Here is a 21919-nt window from a genome sequence, read left to right on the forward strand (position 1 = left end):
TGACCTCGTTTGCTATAAGAATCGGGTGGTGGTGCCGCCCACGTCTCCTCTGGTTGCACAGTTGCTTCGGGAACATCACGACACGCCTATGGGAGGTCACTCGGGTGTCCTTCGAACGTACCGACGGTTAGCACGACAGTTTTACTGGCCTGCTATGCACCGTATCGTCAAGCAGCTCGTGGCTGAGTGTGATACATGTCAACGGGCGAAGTCTTCGTCTCTTGCACCAGCTGGTTTACTACAGCCACTGCCTGTTCCTGATCAGGTTTGGGAGGATGTGAGCATGGATTTCGTGGATGGGTTACCTAAGTCAGCGAGCTACACTTCTATCATGGTCGTGGTTGATAGGCTCACCAAGTCGGCGCATTTGGTTCCGTTGTCTCATCCTTACACCGCGAAGACTATGGCGACTAAATTCGTGGACGCTATCATCCGACTTCATGGAATGCCGCGATCCATTGTGAGTGACCGTGACCCCATATTTGTTAGCCTGTTTTGGCGGGAATTCTGGAAGTTGGATGGGACTCAGTTGCGTATGTCTTTGGCGTATCATCCGCAGTCTGACAGCCAAACGGAGATGGTCAACCGATGCATTGAGCAGTTTCTTCGCTGTTTTGTGCAGCACCGACCTTCTCAGTGGAGCGCGCTTCTTCCGTGGGCAGAGTTTTGGTATAATACCACTTACCACTCCTCCACGGGAATGACTCCATTCCAAGCGCTGTATGGTCGGGCTCCACCGGTTGTTCCTTGGTATGAGGTGTGATCTTCCACTCTCACTGAGGTTGATGAACAATTGGCGTCCCGGGATGAGTTATTAGCTGAGTTGAAGCTGCATCTCCACCGCGCTAACAACCGTGCGAAACAGTTAGCGGATGCAAAGCGTCGGGACGTCAGTCTAGAGTGTGGCAGTTGGGTCTACCTTCGCCTACAGTCCTACCGCCAACGTTCTGTTCTTCGCCGTACTTCTCAGAAGTTGGCTCATAATTTTTTCGGACCATTTCAGGTGGAAGCTAAGGTGGGGGTGGTGGCGTATCGTCTCGCGTTGCCACCAGGGTCACGAATCCATCCCGTCTTCCATGTGTCTCTGCTGAAGCCGTACATTGGATCCTCATCGGCTCGGGGTGATTTACCGCCTCTGCAGGAAAGCGGGTATCTGCATCTGCAACCGGAGGTCGTACTACGTCGGCGTGACGTAGAATTGGGGAGCAAGGTGCAGTCTGAAGTTTTGGTCAAATGGCGAGGGCTGTCGGATGCCGATGCGACGTGGGAGGAAGAAGGTCAGGTGGTCGCTAGCTTTCCGGGGTTCAACACAAACCTTGAGGACAAGGTTCGAGTTGGAGAGGAGGGTATTGATGGGCCTCAAATACCTGTTCGTAGGCCCGTTCGTATGAAGCGACCAAACCCATGTTACGAGGATTAGCGGGTCGGCGAGTTTCACAGTTTTGGTTTTTGGTTTTTGTGTTTTATTATTTTCATGTGATAAGGCTAAGTCATATCACGTTTTGGCTTTATCATATCACGTTTTGGCTTTCTAGGATTTGGTGTTATCTCTTCTTCAACCTCTAGAACTCAATAGTTCTATTCTCTATAAAACCCAGAAAAGTTATAAAAAAGAGGTAGTTTTAACTAAAAAACCTTGTGTCTTGTGTTTTACTCTCTGATTGGGACCTATCAGGTGGAATCTACTTAGTTACGCTCATGCTCGAACATTCTCCTAAACTACAAGTCCTCAAGGTCACTGATGAGGCAGATGGTGCTTCTGCTCTGTTGGTCATTATTGACAAAGAAGGATCGGGCTTTTTGTAAGATAGAGAGGGAGACATGGTTAAAAGGGACAAATCATTTGGTTTATGAAGTTGATTAATATGAGCTTCATGCAACAGTATGGCGATGAAGAAGACAAAGTTTTTGTGTTGGTCGGTTATTCATGTTGAGTATAGAAAAGACGACAATACTTGGTGAACCAACTTGTTTAATTGTGTACATACATTTTGCTATATACATTTTACATTTTCAAAAATTTGTATTTTCAAGAACTTCATCAACCATTGGAGAAAGTAAAAATTAAGAACTATCTTGAATTTCTAAACTTTTGAATTTGCAAATTTAACTTTTAAATATTGGTAAAAACCCATAAAGACTCTTATTAGCACATATAGCCTTTCGATTTATAACCGGTAAGAGGGATTTAAACCGGTTTTGGGACTTGGGTATGGTGCTAGTCGTTTGGGAGTTGAGTGTTCTTATTAAAACAAAGTGTAGTACAACCTTCTAATCTCTACCTACAGATGAGACAGACTAGAAACATTTATAAAATTAAATCATTTAATAATAAAGTCTTCAATAATTCACTTAACTAATAACAAAATAAAATAACATCACATCATCACAAATATATATATTTATCGATTGTACCAGTTACCAAACATCTCCTCTCTCATGAGCTATGGCCGGAGAAGAAGACCCTAAAGCAACTCCGTCATTACCGGACTATAAACCTTTACCTTCAACATCAAGTCACGATCCAAACGACACCGTTCTGATCTCATCATCATATCTTTCTTCTACCTCACGACGCCGTTTCGTCATCTCTGTATTTCTCATCTCTTTCGCCTCGATCCTCATCTACATCTTCTGGCCGTCCGATCCACGCATCAAGATCGAACGCGTCAAAATCTCCCACGTGCGTGTTCACCGCCGTCCGGTTCCGTCTATAGACATGACGGTGCTCGTCACGCTTAAGGTATCCAACGCTGACGTGTACTCTTTCGACTTCACGGACCTTGACGTCGCCGTTGACTACAGAGGGAAGACGTTAGGTCACGTGAGCTCCGATGGCGGGCACGTGACGGCTTTTGGTACTTCTTACCTTGACGCGGAGGCGGAGCTTGACGGCGTCACGGTGTTTCCTGACGTTATTCACTTGATTCACGATTTGGCTAAAGGCTTCGTTGAGTTTGACACCGTTACAGAGACTAACGGAAAACTTGGCGTTTGGTTCTTCCGTTTCCCTTTAAAGGTAAGGAACTCTCGATTTTTACGCAAATTATTAATTCTTTGATTTATAAATTCTCATCATTGTTAATTAGACTTTATGGATAATCAGTAATTAGTTGTAGATGTGATACAATTGGATACAATTTCATACTTATCAGATTAATTATTCTGATTAAACAGGCAAAAGTGGCATGTGGGATTGAAGTAAATACAGTTAATCAGACAATATCTCGTCAAAGTTGTAGTCCTGTCTAATTCAAGAGACATCATCATTATGATATTCTTTTTGTATTCAGAATTTCAGATCTTTTTTTTTTAATGTAATTTTGTAATGCTAATAGAGATTAGTCAACTAATATTTAAAATATTATATTCTTAGACGAAGAAAAAATGTTGGTTTTACAAGCATTTGATTTTAGAGAGCAACAAGATACTGTATGCGGTAAATTGATTTTTTTTACTTCGGTATTTTTTTTGGGTTATCTCCTTGTAAATCATACTTATTTGGTATTTTATTCGGTTTTTATCTTTCTGATTTATCTAAGTGGAGTTATTAGTTTGTGATTTGTAAAAAGTCATTTAAAATCTAAATAAATTTAGGTTATTGGATTCAGAATTTTATAAAATCAATAAAAATTTTGTGCTATTCAATTAAAACAAAAAAAATCTAATGAATTTGTTAATGAATTCAATTATTATGTTATTGGTTAATGATTTTACATTTTTTTTTACAAAATGAAATCTTGGAAAGTATCGCAAAAATACAGAGATTGTTTGGATTACTTTTACAAGATTTAAGAAAACTAATCAACAAAACTATAGAATACTTTCTAACAATCCTTAAAAATCTATTTACTTTTGATGATTTTGTTGAAGTCTTCAAATTTTTTTATAAATTAGAATCCAATTAGAAGATCTTCTAATCTTCCAAATGATCTTTGTTTAGCCAAAGTTTATCTTTGCAAATCACTATTTGTTTTGGGATATATGATTTTTTCTTTTTCTTTTCCTAATAGAGAAAATAGAATTATACATGTTATGGTTCGTAAATGTGATTTCGTTCTCTGTTGTTTTCTTTTTTGATAATCTCTTTACATATCATGTTCGTTTTTATTTATTATGGTTATCTCACATTTTTTTCTCATCTAAATGATATTACTATTGTCAATTGTGATATACAATATTTTATATAGAAGATGGAATAACACATGTTATACATATCATAATTTGTGTTTTTTTAATCTTTTGTTTTTGTTATTTGGTATTTTATTCGGAACTAAAACAAGATTTAAAGTGTAAAGACATTAAAGTTTATTTTCCACGATTTGGTTTTTGAACATGAAACATTTATCATGTAAATGATTTACAGTTTTATACTCTCTAGTCTCTAGCCAAAGAAAAATTTATGGGTTAGTTTTTCTCTAAAATGATTCAAGGAGGCATGCCTGGAATCAAGTTACATCAAAGTTTTCAATTGAACAAAATTTCCACTTTTGGCCACACAAAAAAAATTATCTGAACAGACATATAAATTATTTATTAAGGAAATAGAATATTTATAAATACAAAAATAATTAAAACATTTTTTAATATTTATAATATCTCTATTAATATTTTTGAAGTATATTTTGTGTTTTATCTTTATACTTATGCTTATTTAAATTTTTCTTTGCAATGTTAATCCCTACAAAATTACACAAAACTCAATAAGTAAAATATGGTAAATTGACCAAATCAATTAATTTTATTCGCATCAAATAGAAAATATTGTATCCATGAGTTTTCTAAAATCGCTCTAAATCTCCCTACCAAAAAAATAAGGTTTCTAAAATCAAACAAATACCATAAAGATGTAAATGATTTTTAAAAAAAAAAAGTCTGAGCGTAGTCCATTCTTCTCTCAAGATGTATCAAAAGGAGTTAAAAGAGTACTCACTGTGCAGGTATATTAACTGGTCTCTCATTAAGAGTCCTCAGCCTTTTATCACATATTTTTTTATAGCAATTGGAGGTAGTAGTTGTGAAATTTAAAGAAATAAAAAAAAAATTCTATAGAATTCATGTATTTTGATAATTAAAATTTCTCAATTGGATGGTATTTCTAAAGATCTATACTAACTACGATGAACTAATGAGAAAAGAAGAAGAATTGTAAATATTGTGCATACCAAAATGAAGAAGTCTCAAAAGTTAATCCTCCAATTTTTTATGCATCACAACTACTTATTTCATGAGATTCAATCAAAACATTATAGGTGAAAAAACTCAGTCAATCAAAAAATCCAAAGCAAAAAGAGAGAGAGACCTATTAAACAATTTTTTTTTCTTTATGTAATAAATATTTTATTTTGGAAGTAAGAAAAAAACCTAGGGTTATCTCGTGATCTGGGCTGATTTCATAAATAATTGAAGACCCATACTATTACGCAAAAACAACATGTATTGTTTTTTTTTTGGTTAATTCAAGAGTTTTTTCTCTACTAATAAATGATTACTTTTGTGATATACAAAAATTTATATAGAGGATGAAAGAATAATACATGTTGGTTTTTTAAAAAAATATATATCTTTTGTTTTTGTTATTTGGTATTTTATTCGGAACAAAAACAAGATTTACATGGTAAAGAATATGAACATTAAAGTCTTGTTCACACCAACAAGAATGCGGTTTTTGTTTTTGAATATAAATCAAATGTACATTTTAGTCGTTTAGACAACTCACAATAGTTATCAATTGCTCGTGATTTTAGGTTTGTTTGTGACTTCTAAACGTTGATAGTTCGATTCTAGGCTAAGTTTGTCTCAAACCTCAAAGTTTCACTATAGTTTGGATATGTATATATATTTTTTTTCTCTTTTTGCTTCAGTCAAAAGTCAAAACGAAAGCAGAGGGGAGAGCCGGAAGAACAAGGCGCCCTTGTGCCCAATCCAATATCGGATTTTTAATGTAATTTGTAATGCAAGTAAGATATTAGAATTAACCAATAATCAAATTATTACATTCCTATACGCTAATGATCAGACTGGTTCACATTTGTAGCACTTGATCTGGAGAGCACAAGAGATTATGTTTGGTTTCACTAAATCGTTGTTTAGTAAACAGCATTATCAAAAAGAAATTGTAACACATCAAACAAATATGTTTGTACAAATCTCTCAGCTAATGCTAAAAGTAACACTTTAAAACCACAATAAGCTCCACAGTTAAATTATTTAAGAGACATGAAACAATTCAACAACATCCATTAGCAAAATGTATCATCACCTGAAGACTCTAAAAGAGTGGTTAGTGGCAGTGAATCCTCCATCAATCATCAGGTTATCTCCGCTTATGTACCGCGCTTCATCGCTCGCCAGAAACAGAACAGCGTTGGCTACATCATCAACCGTCAGTTCGACTCCTTTTAGATTAGCGTTCGAAGCCGCAAAATTCCTGAAACCAACAAATGCATCTTCCGTTCTTTCTTCCTTTGGCAAATGAGCCATGGCAAGTTCGGTTGCAACCGCATAAGGCGAAACACAGTTCACACGTATCCCGTGCTGTCCAAGCTCGGCTGCAACACTCCTAGTCAAGCCTAGAACAGCGTGCTTGGAACCAACATAAGCATGCGGACCAACACCTCCCACCACACCTCCCACACTACATAAGGAAACTATAGAGCCTTTCTTCTCAGGGATCATTACACGAGCTGCATGTTTCATCCCGAGAAAAGCTCCTTTCACGTTCACATCAAAGATCTTCTCAAATTCAGCCAAACTACTGTTACGGATATCAGAGCATGGTGCTCCGCATAAGCCTGCATTGTTGATAAGTATGTCAAGCGTTCCGAATTGCTTGACTGCAAAGTCAACCGCATTGCTAATGTCGCCTTCTTTGCTAACATCACCATGGATGAAACAAGCTGTCTCCTTCCCTCGCTCACCACTAAGCAAAGTTTTACATACCTCACCTCCAAGATCATCTTGCAAATCAACAATGCAGACTTTAGCGCCGTGCTTGTGGAACAGACGAGCAATGCTCTCTCCTATCCCAGTGGCTCCTCCAGTGATCAATGCCACTTTACCTAACAACCTGTCAAAGCAAAAACACAAAAGATCAAAACCAATCGAAACAAAGCCGCAACATAGTATCATATTCAAATCAATGTGCTCTGAGAATGATGCTAAATCAAACTAAAGACCACACACACACACAATAAAAAGAAGAACTTTATTTATAAATTGACCACGGCCACAAAACCAAAATGAGGCAAAGAAAGGACCACAGAACAACTTTACAAAAGAAAACGTGCAAATGAGGTAGGATGAGTCACATGGAACACAAAATTACAAAACTGAAGTTGACAGATTGTAAAGAATGCTCTATAGAGCCAATGTGTATCACTAGTTTATTGAACAAGAACTGATAAAACTGATCCAAGATATCTTAGATCATCATGTAAAGCAAAGAGATTGAAACCAAGACATGGAGAACACATCAAGATCATAATCACATCAAGATTGGAGTTTGAGACAGACATAACCAAATAAATCGATCTCAATATCTGTAAGTCAGCAGAGCAAAGAACACTAATGAATTCGGTTCATTGTTAACAGAAAAGTTCAGGACTTTACAATGACCGAAGCAGGAAAAAGCCATAGTAAAACGAGATCGAAGCAAGAGTTTGATCGAAGAATATAAAAGAGACCACAGAGAGTACCACAAAGCTTATACCTTTGAGTAGGAAGTGAAGAAGAAGATTCAGTGTTCGTTGACATGATAGCTTTTTAACTCACTCAGAACTCTTCTTCCTCTTCGTCTTCTTCGTCTTCTCTGTATTTCTTAGTCGGAGTTGGCGTTTTTTATCGGCGCTTCGCCATGGTCGGGTATGGGCTTTCAATTAAAGCCCACTTAAACCTTTACTGATCAGTCTATAGCCCATTTGTAGATTAAAAAGGGGTTGTTTAAAATAAAGTAATAAACCGACCTGATCCCAACCGAATGAATTTTTCGACTTATTAGAAATCGAATTGAACATCGCAATACAGTTTTAACTTTTAAGTTGTTTAACTGAATGCAACTTTTGTATGAGAAATCGAATACGAATCGTAATCATCAATCCAACGAAATAAGAACACCAATTTTAAATTAATTTATCTTGAAAAATTAAGGACATTTATATGTTTATTACTAAAATTTGAAATCGAACCGAAATCCAAACCACATTTAAACCATTCATACTACAAAGTACAAATATAGTGCTATGTCCTATGGGTGGTGGCCACTCATTATATTTTTTAGATTATTACATTGAAAATTCAGAAATACCATAAAATTTCCATCAAAACGAAATCAAATTAAACAATTTTCACGGATTTAGTGGATTCTCACCAGTTGTAAAAATTTAATTTATATTTACAGTTTTCAAAAGAATCAATTCATAAGTGTTTGTAAAAAATACCACTATCGATTTAAATACTTTTCTTTTAGAATCAAACAGTTTGTTGTGCTAGTGCTAAGTTTATTTTGTAAATTTTATTTAACCATTTCATTTTGTACTTTAAATTTTAAATATAGGGAGAGATTTTTATAAATATACCAAATTTTACAAAACACTCAATTTTTAAGATAAAAATTTACCAAAATACATTTTTATTTATTTTAAGCTTTACTTAAGTAAATGGTGCTCTAATTTATTTATTATTGTTGTGCGAATGCTCTAACTCATGTCATTTTTTTCTTTTTTGAAACATAGTTACCTATTATGAGTTAATGATTTGAAGTAATTGATGTGAATTTTTTGTTTCATGAATATTTGGATGAGGCAGATGATGGTTTTAGGAATCCAATCCATAACAAAACATGACTAGTCATAATAAGCACCATGAAGAATTTTTGGAGCAAATTAAGCAACTTAAAGCAAAAGAAAAACAAAAATACAAAGAATTGGTTCATATTATACAACTAGCTGATGATATTCGTTGTACACCCTCAACGCAGGGAGTTGTTTGACATCATCAGTACTACGGATGGAGCGTCAGTACGTGCTGCAACATTGTCCATCTTTCTTGCAGAGCTTTTGCATTGTAAGTTAAAACTGTTTTTTTTTGTATTTCTTTTCTAAAATGCTTCAAGAATCCATCTCTAATTTCATCTTTGTGTCACATATTACTCAAAACAGAGAATTGTTGAATATCGGGCCTCCCTTGTCAATGCAGGATATTTGGATACAGTTTTAGAAGACTTGCCATTGTATAAATAGAATGTGTTTGACTTTTCATATAAATAGAATAATACAGTAGCTTGTGTTTTCGTGATGTGAGATAGTATCCACATTATACAACTAGCTACCTCAAATTGCTTACTTTTTTTTTTTTTTTTTTTTTTCAATTTGCTTACTTAAGTAAATCTTCTTCTTTCTTCCTTCTTCCTTATATTTTTAATGTATAAAAAAATTAATTGAGATGTAATAGAAAAAAAACTATTGAAACTGATTGATCGCCGTAAACTTTTAGTGATTTTTAAAATTTTTAATCACTTTTTAAGAAACTAAATATGCCGCTATATCCTTAATTTTTAATTGCAAAAATTATTGAGATAGCTCCTAATAAATTAAGATTTTATGTATATGGAGGACAATTTACCAAGCTTACCAAGTCCGGATGCATGTGAAATTCGTTCTTATTACTTACGCAACTACGACTCATAAACCAGATCTCCTCATCAACTATGCTGCTAAACTAAGATTACAGTTGGAGTATTATCCTAACTTTTTGATATTGAAAGTGTTACTAGTATTCTTGTGGTAATTAAGGACAAAAATATTATTTAAATATAATATAAAGTATTTTCAATTACTAAATATTTATAGTGTAGATTTATATTTGTAATAAAAATTTGGATACACTTCAAATTAATCCTATAATATAGCGTTTGCCTAATTTAAATGATATGAATAGACAGAAAACAAAACAAAAGATGATGAGTCTTGTCTTGAACCAAACCAAACCATTGAGGCAACGTGTCTTTTAAATTAATTTGTGTGCGGGGAACTGTTTACATGTACCAGAATGGATTGACTCTTCTGTATATCATCGACGAGATCAATTACATTCATGGGGTATATGAGCCTATGATGATTGACCTTCACATATGTTAGTGTTAATGAATGTTCACTAATGAAATTATGTGCTTTCCCACATTTCTCTAGCCATAGTTGCATTTGATGTTTCCTCCTTATCACTTATCAATTTCGAGATGTGACAACTTTGTTACCAATCCATCTCGACACAATATCTCATATTCTCATTATAAGATTAATCTTTAAATAATTTGATTGTGGAAATGCCTTAAATACATGTGAAGTCTCACACGGTTGATTAACTAACGTAACCTCAATTTTGTTTTTTTCTGAATCGATTAGAAGCCAAAACAATTAATTATAGAGAAACCAGTAACCACGTATTACTTTTAAAACGAATATTGCTGCCGAGTTTTATAATTTTGGGGATTAAACAACATCGTTATATAAAAAGACAAGAACCACAACACAATTTCTACTTTTGAAATACTCAAATTAAATAATAACCATGTGTAATAAAATATAAAAACTATAATTATTGATTACATGATGAATTGGATGATATGTGTTATTTGTGGAGAGTCGAAGAAGAAGAAGAAGAAGATGATGAAGGAAGCCATTGATATTCATGTTGATGATACCTACACTTGAACGATCTTGGATGCTTCGACGGTGAACATACACACTTCTTCTTTCCACCGCCACCGTTACGGTGACCAGCTGTGGTTTCTACCTCTGACGTTGCCACTGTCGTCACTTCTGCCACCGGAGTATTTTCGTGGAAGCTCCCCGACGGAATAACAAGAGGTGGAAGAATTTTGTAACACATTTTTTGTTTCACACTCAACAATGAAAATTTTAAAGATTCTTCTTATTTAAGATGTTGTGTGTGTGGTTTACGAAAAGAAGAGACACGTCGAGTATAAATACTAGTCACTCTTGATGACAAAAAAAAAAAAAACAATAATAATAAAACTAGTCACTCTTTTGGAAATTAAAAATAATTTAATTACATATTTATCTTTTAGGTATTGTGTAGAAGAGTTGTCGCCAAACAAAAAATCGAAAAGTTCACACGTGGCTAATGGTTTTGATGCACGTCTTGAGAGTTGTGTTCGGAAAGAAACCATGAGGTCAGAAATTTGTTCTAGTGTATATCCGATATAAAACTTTTTAAGGAGATAATTTGATGACATAATATGTATATATCGTTATGAATTTTGTAAGGAAACGAAAATAATAATTATTATGAACGTATATTTTGGTGAAAAAATGTGAAATGGTGGACCATACTCTCTTATATGAAACAAAAAAAAGGGTTTGGAGATTTTAAGATTTATATGGTAAAGAGGAAATGAAGTGATTGGAGAGGATAAGCGGTGGGAGTGGGCCGATTACGACATCACCACTTCCTCTCTCTTTGGGTTTCTCATTGTCACTCATCTTCTTTAGATAATCTTTACCCTTTTCAGGTCATATATCACAACGACAAAAATACCTATTTATTTACTTGGTGTTATGAGTTAAAAAGGTTACAAAATGTTTTCTAATAAGAAACAATTTTTTTTTTTTTGTAGATTTGATATCCTTACTTTCGTATTGTGTTTTTATTTTAATATCAAGATTGAAAGAGCAGCTAGATTTCTTATTTTCTTCTTAGTTTTGGATCATGATGTGTTGAAAGTTTTGGCCTACTTTTCAATACGTCTAATAAAAATACCATTTTCTTCTTTATATTAGTACTTTCTAGTAGAACTACACTGAAGATAAGGAAAGATACATAAAGCTAAAAAGCAGTAATCATTACCTTTGTTACAAAATAATTGAGACGTTCCCGGCTGAAATCATAAGGCAAGAAAAAACGAAAAAAAAAAAATACTCCAAGAAATTGAAAAAAAATATTAGTTTTATTTTCCATAAAGAAAGTGACAATATCAAAATTGTGAATATGGAGAAAAACTGAAGAAAACAAAAAAAAAAACTTAGAGAAGAGAGTCTCCACAAATAACAATAACCATATAAAGACTACAATCTATGAACATTCCACGAAGAGCTTGATACACAACAACTCCTCTTTCTAAAAGCTTCTCAGCATCAGACCAGTTTTCACCGTCTTTACCCTTTCCTTCATCTTCCATCTCATGGCCCAATCCTTCTCCAGATGCTTCCACGGTGAGATGAGACATTACAATAGCACAATCTGTAAGAATCAGCAGCCAAAGAGGTCTCAGAGTCAAGACACTGCGTGAGCTTATAATGTTCAATCTTGGGAGTAGAATCACAAACGCAGCTATTGCGAGAGAGCTCAAACTCCGAGTTCTTTCTGAGCTTATGATGCTAGCGTTGAGTTTCTTGGAGCTGAAGAAACTCCTAGGTCGTTTATTCTGACTCTTTACTGATCTTGTTGCTTCTTCTGGTTTTGCAATTGGTTCACTTTTTAAGGGTTTGCTAAGAACACTCGACGAAAGTTTTGGTTCTTCTGATCTTTCCCTTACTTCCTCTGCTTTCATATGTAGCAAACACAATAACAAACCATTAACAAATTCAAGTCTCGATGGTTCCACACGCAAAATTGTGTTACAAGTTATGTTAATATTTTTCAACATGTATAAGTTTTTATCATACGAAGAATGTTGAAGGAAAAAAAGAAGATGTATATAGTTATAACTAATTTGTACGTACCTTTGAAATGGTACTTAAGAGATGGGCTTTCTTGCATTAGATGGTGGGCCGATTGAGTTTGTGGCATGAAACTAGATTCGCTGTATGTGCGGTTGTGAGAAGCTGATGATGAGGAAGAAGACGACGGTGATGAAGGATCAAAGTTATGTATTTGGCCTGTGATTAACGCCAAACGATCTGATCCTCGTTCCATTATTTTTCTTCTCCTTTCTTCTCTGTCCATCACCATTTTTACTAACAAGAAGAAAACAATTTGAAAAATAATGGAGAAATTGAAAGGAATTTTTATGTTTCATCATAACCTTTTAAACCTCCAAAATTAGGTTTTTCTTAAAATAGAAAGAGAGGCTAATGAATAGTTCACTATGTTTAAATTTAGAATGTATAGAAAGATGAATTCTTCCCTATATTCAAAAAATATGTATATCGAGAGTACACTATCTATTATCTACGGCCTCCACCTTAACTAAAAAAAAAAAAGCTAACTTCAAACTTTGAAATGTTAAATTTAATCATGTCCTTGTTCATTGAAAAATTCGTCAAAATACTATACTTTCAATTTTGTTTTTCAAAAGACCACTATTAATTTAATTTTTCAAAAACACCAATAAAAGTTTTGTTTTCCAAAAAATTCTAAAAACACAAAAATTGATTTTTTAATGATGTAAAATTATTATTTTTTGTTTGGGTTAACTATTTTATATTTAAGGTATATTTTTTTAGGAGGAAAATTGTAGTATTTAGGATTTGGATTTAGTTTTTAGGAGAAAATTTATATTCATAATTATTTGATTTTTTTTTTCAAAAAAGACAGAAAATATTGAAACGGAAGTAAATTGTATATTTGAGGTTACACATATATTGTTACAAAAATTTGAAATATCAGTACGTTAATGATAGAGCAAGAAAGTATTTATCTACAACATGCTAACTAATAAATGAAACATACTGGCAAATAAAAAAAGTGAAACATAAGTTAAAGATAAGAAAAATATAAGTAAATCATATTACACACATGTTAACGCAAATATATACATTTTCTAACCAAGAACAAAGATGATGAAATATTAGAAAAGAAGACATATATGTGCATTTTTGTTTAAACAAAAAAGGTGACGACACAAAAAAAAAAGAAATAAATAAGGGAGGTGAAACGAGAGAGGTTTATGCTACTCTCTTCTACTCTTCAAATACACTACTCACGAATCACATACTTGGTATGGGAGTGGTGCACAAACGGACCCAAGTGCAAACTGCAGAGAGCAACAGTCCCCCAAAACCTGCCCGATTTTGGAATACAATGGACCCTCTTGAATGACATAATTCAGACCGCTTGTTATGAAGGTCCGATACTTGTTTGATCAAAATTCAGCATTAACTAATTCCTCCTATTTGATAAATATTCCCATCACTCTAATCATGATTTATCCTTTTCATATATTTTTCTAAAATAAATGGTTTGTAATTTTGTAAAAGAAATTTAAAAAATCATAAGAAAGTCGCTAGATCAAATTAATAATAGAGAAAAAAGTGAACGAAAAGAAAACGACCACAGTGGGAGTCGAACCCACGACCTTCTGATCCGAAGTCAGACGCGCTAATCCACTGCGCTATGCGGTCATTTTTGTTATAACACGCCTAATATAAATTATTAACGTCTCAATAATTGACTACTGAACAGTTGATGAGTCTTGGGTGTTCAGAATGGTAATTTTAGTAATTTGCTGTTCTTTGGTTTACTCATGGTTATTTCAAACGTCTCCAATGATCTAGCTAGAGTTGGAGTTTACTAAAGTGGATGGTCTTCCCTCAATAGTCAAATAAAAGCAAAAAAATGGAATATATATATATTTTTCTTAGTTTAGACTTTAGAGTAGTAACCTTTTGAGCTTCATTGATGATTTAAGAGTAACCTTTTTGGGTCTCACGCAATTGCTTCAAGACCCAAGGTTTACTATACTTTTACATATGAAGCAAAACTAGCAACAGCAATCTGAGAGCTTCGGAAACTATATCTTCTCAGTATTACGTTGACGCAGTTAGTAAATCGCAAATTCTATAAATTTGTTACACATTACACAGTTGCCAAGACTAGTGGAAATAGGGCGCAAAGCAAGAGATTTCACAACTTTGGGCATAGGCCTTTAAGAAATGGGCTTTTAAAAGGCCCAAAATGCAGTGGCAATTTCGTAAAATTCTCACTTAGTCGTTCTTAAGCAAAATTTTTCTTTTTTTTCTTCTGATTTTAAGTTATTTTCATCATCACACCGAGCGAGCTAAACGGCGTTGGTTCTTCGATCTTCCGATTTGCAGATCTAAGCGATAATACGAGATCCGAAGGCCACACAAGCCTTCCTCCGCTTAATCTGTAATCATGGTGAGTATTGCTAAACTTCCCTCTATTTTGTTTTTATTTTTCAGATCTCGAGTGAATCTGTTTACGATTTCGATCTCGATTTCGTACATTTTCTTCTATGGTTAACCGTAATTGAGTGAGACCTGTTGAATCTCAGATCGTGTGCTTCTCTTCGATTTGTCTAATCTGATTCGATTTTTTTGTATCCCGATGGCGTGAAATCGAGTGTAATCTCTTGACATTTGTTTTGTGGAATTGAATAATGATCATTGGATGTTGCATTTTTTAACAAGATCTGGAGTGTTTTTGGGGTTTATGCTAATGAGCTGTTCTGTACATATTTGTTTGGTTAAAGTTCCTTATGAATGATTTTGGTAAAAGTTGTTGTTTAGAGTGTTTTAAAAATTTTATCCTCTTATTTGTTTTGTTGAGTACTGACTACTGGTTTCTTTCGTTTTGTTGAATCAGCCTCTCAGACTCGAGATCAAGGTATTGTTTCGATTTCCATTTAGGTTTTGATTTCGTACATTCACTCTGGTTTTTTTTATCCCGTTGTGTTGATAATTTGTTTTTGGATCAGAGAAAGTTAGCTCAAAGGTCCGAGAGAGTAAAATCTGTTGATCTGCATCCTACAGAACCATGGTAATTTCAGAATTTGATTGTGCTTTCATAGTTTTTGTACCTTTATTTTTTTCTGCTACTAACGAGAATGGGGAAAACATTGTCTCGCAGGATTCTTGCAAGTTTGTATTCTGGAACCTTGTGTATTTGGAACTACCAGACACAGGTGGGTGACTAATTTTTGATTTTCTTTATCTGTTTCCTTATGCACGTGTACTACAGTGAACCATTTGTTAAATGGAATGACCAAAGGTGCAACTGAATGATTCTTTTCATTCTGTAATCTGAGGTTTCGCAGTGTGTTTTAATTATTATTGGAATTTCGTCTCATCTGAATCTTGCTTGATGATCCTCAGGTGATGGCGAAATCCTTCGAGGTGACCGAATTACCAGGTATACAGCTTTCTTTCTTTTTGCGTCTTTAGTTATAATGTTTTTATCGTTGTATGTACTAAGTAGTCGTTTTTAGTTTGTTAATTATACTGATTTCTTATATTGTGACTTTTGCAGTTCGGTCGGCCAAGTTTATAGCGCGAAAGCAATGGGTTGTGGCAGGAGCTGATGATATGTATATCCGTGTATACAATTACAATACCATGGACAAGGTTAAAGTGTTTGAGGCTCATTCAGACTACATTAGGTGTGTGGCTGTTCATCCAACCCTTCCATATGTGCTGTCATCTTCTGATGATATGCTCATAAAGCTTTGGGACTGGGAAAAGGGTTGGGCTTGCACTCAGATATTCGAGGGGCACTCGCACTATGTGATGCAAGTCACATTTAATCCAAAAGACACCAACACTTTTGCCAGTGCATCACTTGATCGTACCATAAAGGTACTGAAATGCTCTAACCTTGGAACCTGAGTATGGTTTAGCCCGCTTAGGGTTCTGAAAGTGATAGCTCGTTCTATTCTTACATGCGTGTTCATCTTCAGATTTGGAATCTTGGCTCCCCAGACCCAAATTTTACATTGGATGCCCATCAGAAAGGAGTCAATTGTGTAGATTATTTCACCGGTGGTGATAAGCCCTATTTAATTACCGGCTCTGATGACCACACTGCTAAGGTCTGCATCTGTTCAATACTCTTTTAGATGATACTTTTCTACTGGACAGTACGTGCTTTCAGGTTATTTACTAGTTATATTTCGGAAATCAGGTCTGGGACTATCAAACAAAAAGTTGTGTCCAGACCCTGGAAGGGCACACACACAATGTATCTGCAGTATGTTTCCATCCAGAGCTTCCAATTATAATCACAGGTTCTGAAGATGGTACCGTTCGCATTTGGCATGCAACTACATACAGGTATTATAATAGTAACAGTTTTTTTGTTGGATATATTATAAGTAAATACTTCTTGTATGCCTCTGCTAAACCATTTTCACTTGGGCTTAATTCTTGTGCAGTTTTTTCACCATTACCAATACCTTCTATCATTCCATTTGTAATCCCAATTTCCTAATGTCTAATTTTTCTTGCAGGCTAGAGAACACATTGAATTATGGCCTCGAGAGAGTTTGGGCAATTGGTTATATTAAAAGTTCACGCCGGTGAGTTATTGGATTTTGGCTCCCTCCTCGTATTAATAAGTTGATGCTTGTCAGAACTGTTATCCAGGAGTAGATGTTCTGTCTCAGTTGATAGTGAACACCATTCATTGAACTTTGAGGATTTGTGAAAATTAGGATTCTTAGATTTGTTAGAACCAATATTGAGAGCTCTACTTGTTTCCAGTACTCCATTGAATTATCCTTAGAGACCTCACCTTGTCCACACTTTGATTTCACAGGGTTGTGATTGGATATGATGAAGGAACCATCATGGTTAAACTTGGAAAAGAAATTCCTGTCGCTAGCATGGACAATACCGGAAAAATCATATGGGCTAAGCATAATGAAATTCAAACTGCAAACATCAAAAGTATTGGTGCAGATTTCGAGGTACAAGCCGTAATTACAACTCTTATATTGTGGCATAGGATGATCTATGTGTTTATTTCCTTGCCTGATGGTATGTTTCTGTGCTCTATCTTAGGTTACTGATGGAGAGAGGTTGCCCTTGAGTGTTAAAGAGTTGGGGACCTGTGATCTTTATCCACAAGTGAGTTTTACTACAGTACTCGGTCCATTGATTTTATGATGTTTTGGCTTATTATATAGTTCATTTGGGCATACATTTTCTGCATAGCTGGTATGATTGGCAAGTGCCTCAAAGTTGTGGGTTTCACTAAGCTGTGTCTTCAGAATATATATTTACTCTCAGTTGATCTGTCTCTCATATGTGGGTACTTTGACTATCAGAGCTTGAAGCACAACCCTAATGGGAGGTTTGTCGTAGTCTGTGGTGACGGGGAGTATATTATCTACACGGCTTTGGCTTGGAGAAATAGGTCATTTGGTTCTGGACTGGAATTCGTTTGGTCGTCCGAGGGGGAGTGTGCAGTTAGAGAAAGCTCATCAAAGATAAAAATATTTAGCAAAAATTTCCAGGTTCGTAAACCTCCTTCTGGCTGATCTAAGCCGTTCTGTTAAAGCATGTCTCTGTTGTTGTTCGAAGTATCATATCTGTCATGGAGATAGCTATATTTGGATCTGGCTCATTCAGAAAATACATTTTCAGGAAAAGAGGAGTATCCGCCCTACTTTTTCAGCTGAGAAGATCTTTGGAGGAACCTTGTTAGCTATGTGCTCAAGTGATTTCATCTGCTTTTATGATTGGGCTGAATGTAGGCTGATTCAACGTATTGACGTCACTGTAAAGGTACTCCACTTAACTTGACTAAGTTTGTTGTACGAAGTTTACTTCATTTCTTCTCTGATTCGTTGTGTTGACACATAACGTTTGCAGAATCTATATTGGGCTGACAGTGGTGATTTAGTAGCCATTGCTAGTGACACATCATTCTACATCTTGAAATACAACGTGAGAATCCTTTCCAACAAACACTCTTATGCTGTGAATTTCTATATGTGATTCATGAGTTGTCCGAGTGCTTACATGGTGATCCTGTTATACAGCGCGATTTAGTTTCCTCACATTTTGATAGCGGAAGACCTACTGAGGAAGAAGGTGTTGAGGATGCTTTTGAGGTTCTCCATGAAAATGATGAGCGTGTTAGGACAGGTATATGGGTTGGTGACTGTTTCATTTACAACAACTCTTCCTGGAAGCTTAACTACTGTGTTGGAGGCGAGGTATTGTGCATATATGTTTTGTTGCTCGGATTTGAAAGCTGTTATCAGCTAGATTCTAAGGATGGTTGCTAACATCCTAATACTAGGTAACCACAATGTATCATTTGGACCGCCCAATGTATTTGTTGGGATATCTTGCAAGTCAAAGTCGGGTGTTCTTGGTAGACAAAGAATTCAAGTAAGTGCCTAGATTTGTGTTTATATTTAATTCAGATTGTTCTCGAAGTGTCTGATGTCTGTTCCCCGATGGATGCAGTGTTATAGGATACACCTTGCTACTAAGCCTGATTGAGTACAAGACTCTTGTCATGCGGGGTGATTTAGACAAAGCCAATGAAATCTTACCGACAATTCCTAAAGATCAGCATAACAGGTATGTTATCCATTAGTTAGATCTAAACTTATGTGTGCTTGTGATTCATTCGTTATCGCTCTTATCTCTTGTTATGTGATGTCGGTAAGTTTCCAAATAATTGAAATATGCTGTGCATCTTACTCTAATGTATAATATAATTGCACCCTATCAGTGGGTGTTTTCGTTGACAGATTCTCTTTATTTATTTTCGGACAATTTTCCTCTTGTTAGTGTTGCTCATTTCTTGGAGTCACGGGGAATGATTGAAGATGCTCTGGAAATTGCAACAGATCCTGACTACAGATTTGAGTTGGCCATACAACTGGGTAGACTTGAAATTGCACAGGTGATATATTGTTGTGATTAACATACTTTTTTCACTTCTTGTATAGTGGCAATATTTTAACATCTTTTTTTTCTTAAATTTATTCCTGTAGGAAATCGCCGTAGAAGTACAGAGTGAATCTAAGTGGAAGCAATTAGGAGAGTTGGCCATGTCCTCTGGAAAGGTATATATTTATCTTTGCATTTCGTCCTAATGTTTTGCAGTGTTAAGAGAGTAAAAAAAAACGTTTCCTGTAAATGATATATCATTTGATTTACATTATGTTTCTGAGGCTTTATTCAGAAATGTGGGAGCAACAAGAAAAATCTATGTTTCTCGTCTCCTGGATTCGTTTCTGGTGTGGGGATTTCCAACTAACTATTTGCGTTTGTATGTCATCATGACAGCTGCAAATGGCAGAGGAATGCATGAAGTATGCGATGGATTTGAGTGGTTTGTTACTGCTTTATTCTTCTCTGGGAGATGCTGAAGGTGTGACAAAACTTGCAACACTTGCTAAAGAACAAGGGAAGAACAATGTCGCCTTTCTTTGCCTATTCGTGCTTGGTAAACTGGAAGATTGTTTGCAGTTATTGGTGGAGAGGTAATTCATTAGCAGTCACTTGGGAGTTTGGAAAATTAAATTCGTGCACCTTAGGTTATCTGTGTGACAATGTTTTCTTTTTCCAGCAACCGGATACCAGAAGCTGCTCTGATGGCACGATCGTATCTTCCAAGCAAAGTTTCTGAGATAGTAGCTCTTTGGAGGAAAGATCTCAGCAAGGTTCGTTTCAAATCTTTCTAGTTTTTAGTGTATTGAGGTCAAGTCAAGGAGACATTGTGGGCTTAAGTTGCCTTGCACTTGAATACAGGTTAATTCGAAAGCAGCAGAATCCTTGGCTGATCCTGAGGAGTACCCAAATCTTTTTGAAGATTGGCAAGTTGCTCTTTCTGTCGAAGGTAGAGCTGTAGAGACAAGGTAAATATCTTTTGCTTACGTTTGCTTTTCTCCTACCGCATCCTTGCAGGGCTAACTCCACGTGATATAGATTGCGACATGCTTAGACGTCTCTTAAATCGACTGTTCTTCATTTACAGGGGAGTTTACACAGGTGCAGAAAATTATCCTAGCCATGCTGATAAATCTTCCATGACCCTCGTGGAAGCCTTCAGAAACTTGCAAGTTGAGGAAGAGGAATCACTTGAAAATGGAGATATCGATCACGAGGTGACCCATTTTCTGTTCCAATTAACTGAATCATTTACATCTAATGTTAGTTATCCTGCTTATTTTTAGTAAACAACAACTGCTTTTTTTCCTTATCAGGAGGTAGTAGCAGAAGAAAATGGAAATGAAGAAAGGAATGAGGAGGATGTAGAGGAGCATCATGAAGAAAAAGAAGCAGAAGAAGAAGGAATTGTTGATGGAGACTCTACGGATGGAGCTGTACTTGTTAACGGAAGTGAGGCTGACGAAGAGTGGGGTACGAATAATGAAGGAAATCCATCAGCCTAATAGCCAGTCGGTCAAGGCCAATGTTGAAAAGTCTGAAAATTTTGTCTCTGGTGATTAATTTGATTCCTCGAAATGCCGCCTTCTAAAATCTTTTTATTTTATTTTGTTCCGTTGATTGTGTGTCTGGTTTGAAGTCATTGCATTTCATAGCAACCTTAGGAACATAACACCAATGTCTGCTTCATCTTCTTATAAGCTTACAATGCCTTGGGAGTTATTGGTTATTTGATACTGTTTTCACTTATGTGGATCGTTTGGTTTCTTTGTTTTTGCAGTGCTTACACCGCGTCAGTAGAGTTTACAGTTTATGGGAATGGCGATTGCTCCAGGAACAATGGAGAGGTGAGAGAACTTTCATTCTTTTTCCTTTTCTTACTGAGGATTCAATGGCCAAATCCGAGCAGCCTGGAAACACATTTTGATACCATTTGTAATAAAAGAGAGGCTTGTGAGTTAGAAAGGAAGTGTGGTTGTTCCTTTTGGTGTCTTTGCACTCATAGCGAAATTTATTATTACTATCATATGGTTTTGTTTTGTTTTTACAAATACCTACTTAGATTTCATCCGATTGTTTTTTTTTTTTATCCTTTTATCTGGCCTGTAACATGATTTGTTTAATTTTTATGGTTGCATATGTAATTCTTTTGAAGCTTTAATCGTTCTTTTAGATATCGTGAAAAAATTATTTACTTTCACTTTGTACCAACAATTGAATTTTTGAACATAGGAATATGTATGTTTCCTTGAATTTGGTCGTGGTCCTCGAGGATGATGAAAATTGTAACAAAGTCAACACGAATTTTTTAC

The 21919-nt window shown here is 35.4% G+C and overlaps 5 protein-coding genes and 1 non-coding gene across 7 annotated transcripts; 2 read left to right on the plus strand and 4 right to left on the minus strand.

The window, feature by feature from the left end:
• Positions 1-2231: 2231 nt before the first annotated feature.
• On the plus strand, positions 2232-3529 carry LOC104758554 (uncharacterized). Its single transcript, XM_010481439.3, has 2 exons — positions 2232-3019; positions 3178-3529. The coding sequence occupies exons 1-2, from the start codon at positions 2447-2449 to the stop codon at positions 3250-3252; spliced, it is 648 nt and encodes a 215-aa protein (XP_010479741.1). The 5' UTR covers positions 2232-2446; the 3' UTR covers positions 3253-3529.
• Positions 3530-6067: 2538 nt separating this feature from the next.
• On the minus strand, positions 6068-7976 carry LOC104758555 (xanthoxin dehydrogenase). The gene is made up of 2 exons (XM_010481440.3): positions 7712-7976; positions 6068-7069 (listed from the first exon to the last, which is right to left on the minus strand). Exons 1-2 carry the CDS (start codon positions 7753-7755, stop codon positions 6259-6261), a joined length of 855 nt encoding a protein of 284 aa, XP_010479742.1. The 5' UTR covers positions 7756-7976; the 3' UTR covers positions 6068-6258.
• Positions 7977-10445: 2469 nt separating this feature from the next.
• On the minus strand, positions 10446-10965 carry LOC104758556 (uncharacterized). The gene has a single exon (XM_010481441.3). It carries the CDS (start codon positions 10885-10887, stop codon positions 10627-10629), a length of 261 nt encoding a protein of 86 aa, XP_010479743.1. The 5' UTR covers positions 10888-10965; the 3' UTR covers positions 10446-10626.
• Positions 10966-11942: 977 nt separating this feature from the next.
• LOC104758557 (uncharacterized) lies at positions 11943-13007 on the minus strand. Its single transcript, XM_010481442.2, has 2 exons — positions 12741-13007; positions 11943-12558 (listed from the first exon to the last, which is right to left on the minus strand). The coding sequence occupies exons 1-2, from the start codon at positions 12967-12969 to the stop codon at positions 12041-12043; spliced, it is 747 nt and encodes a 248-aa protein (XP_010479744.2). The 5' UTR covers positions 12970-13007; the 3' UTR covers positions 11943-12040.
• Positions 13008-14286: 1279 nt separating this feature from the next.
• TRNAR-UCG (transfer RNA arginine (anticodon UCG)) lies at positions 14287-14360 on the minus strand. The gene has a single exon. It is a non-coding gene; the product is annotated as a tRNA-Arg (tRNA).
• A 468-nt stretch (positions 14361-14828) lies between these two features.
• On the plus strand, positions 14829-21768 carry LOC104758558 (coatomer subunit beta'-2). 2 transcript variants are annotated; one of them, XR_762742.3, is made up of 25 exons: positions 14829-15117; positions 15565-15585; positions 15677-15738; positions 15829-15883; positions 16074-16110; positions 16228-16553; positions 16655-16786; positions 16879-17027; positions 17204-17272; positions 17512-17662; positions 17757-17822; positions 18023-18211; positions 18342-18482; positions 18570-18644; positions 18740-18916; positions 19003-19094; positions 19173-19289; positions 19503-19617; positions 19709-19780; positions 20004-20200; positions 20287-20380; positions 20469-20575; positions 20695-20824; positions 20924-21162; positions 21388-21768. XR_762742.3 is itself a non-coding variant. In XM_010481443.3 (25 exons), exons 1-24 carry the CDS (start codon positions 15115-15117, stop codon positions 21110-21112), a joined length of 2766 nt encoding a protein of 921 aa, XP_010479745.1. In that variant the 5' UTR covers positions 14963-15114; the 3' UTR covers positions 21113-21142; positions 21388-21768. The 2 variants fall into 2 exon arrangements, 1 of the variants encoding a protein (XP_010479745.1); XM_010481443.3 differs by having other exon boundaries at positions 14963-15117; positions 20924-21142.
• The last annotated feature ends 151 nt before the right edge of the window (positions 21769-21919 follow it).

This window comes from Camelina sativa, chromosome 17 (assembly GCF_030686135.1).
Source record: "Camelina sativa cultivar CO46 ecotype springtype chromosome 17, ASM3068613v1".
NCBI lineage: Eukaryota > Viridiplantae > Streptophyta > Magnoliopsida > Brassicales > Brassicaceae > Camelina > Camelina sativa.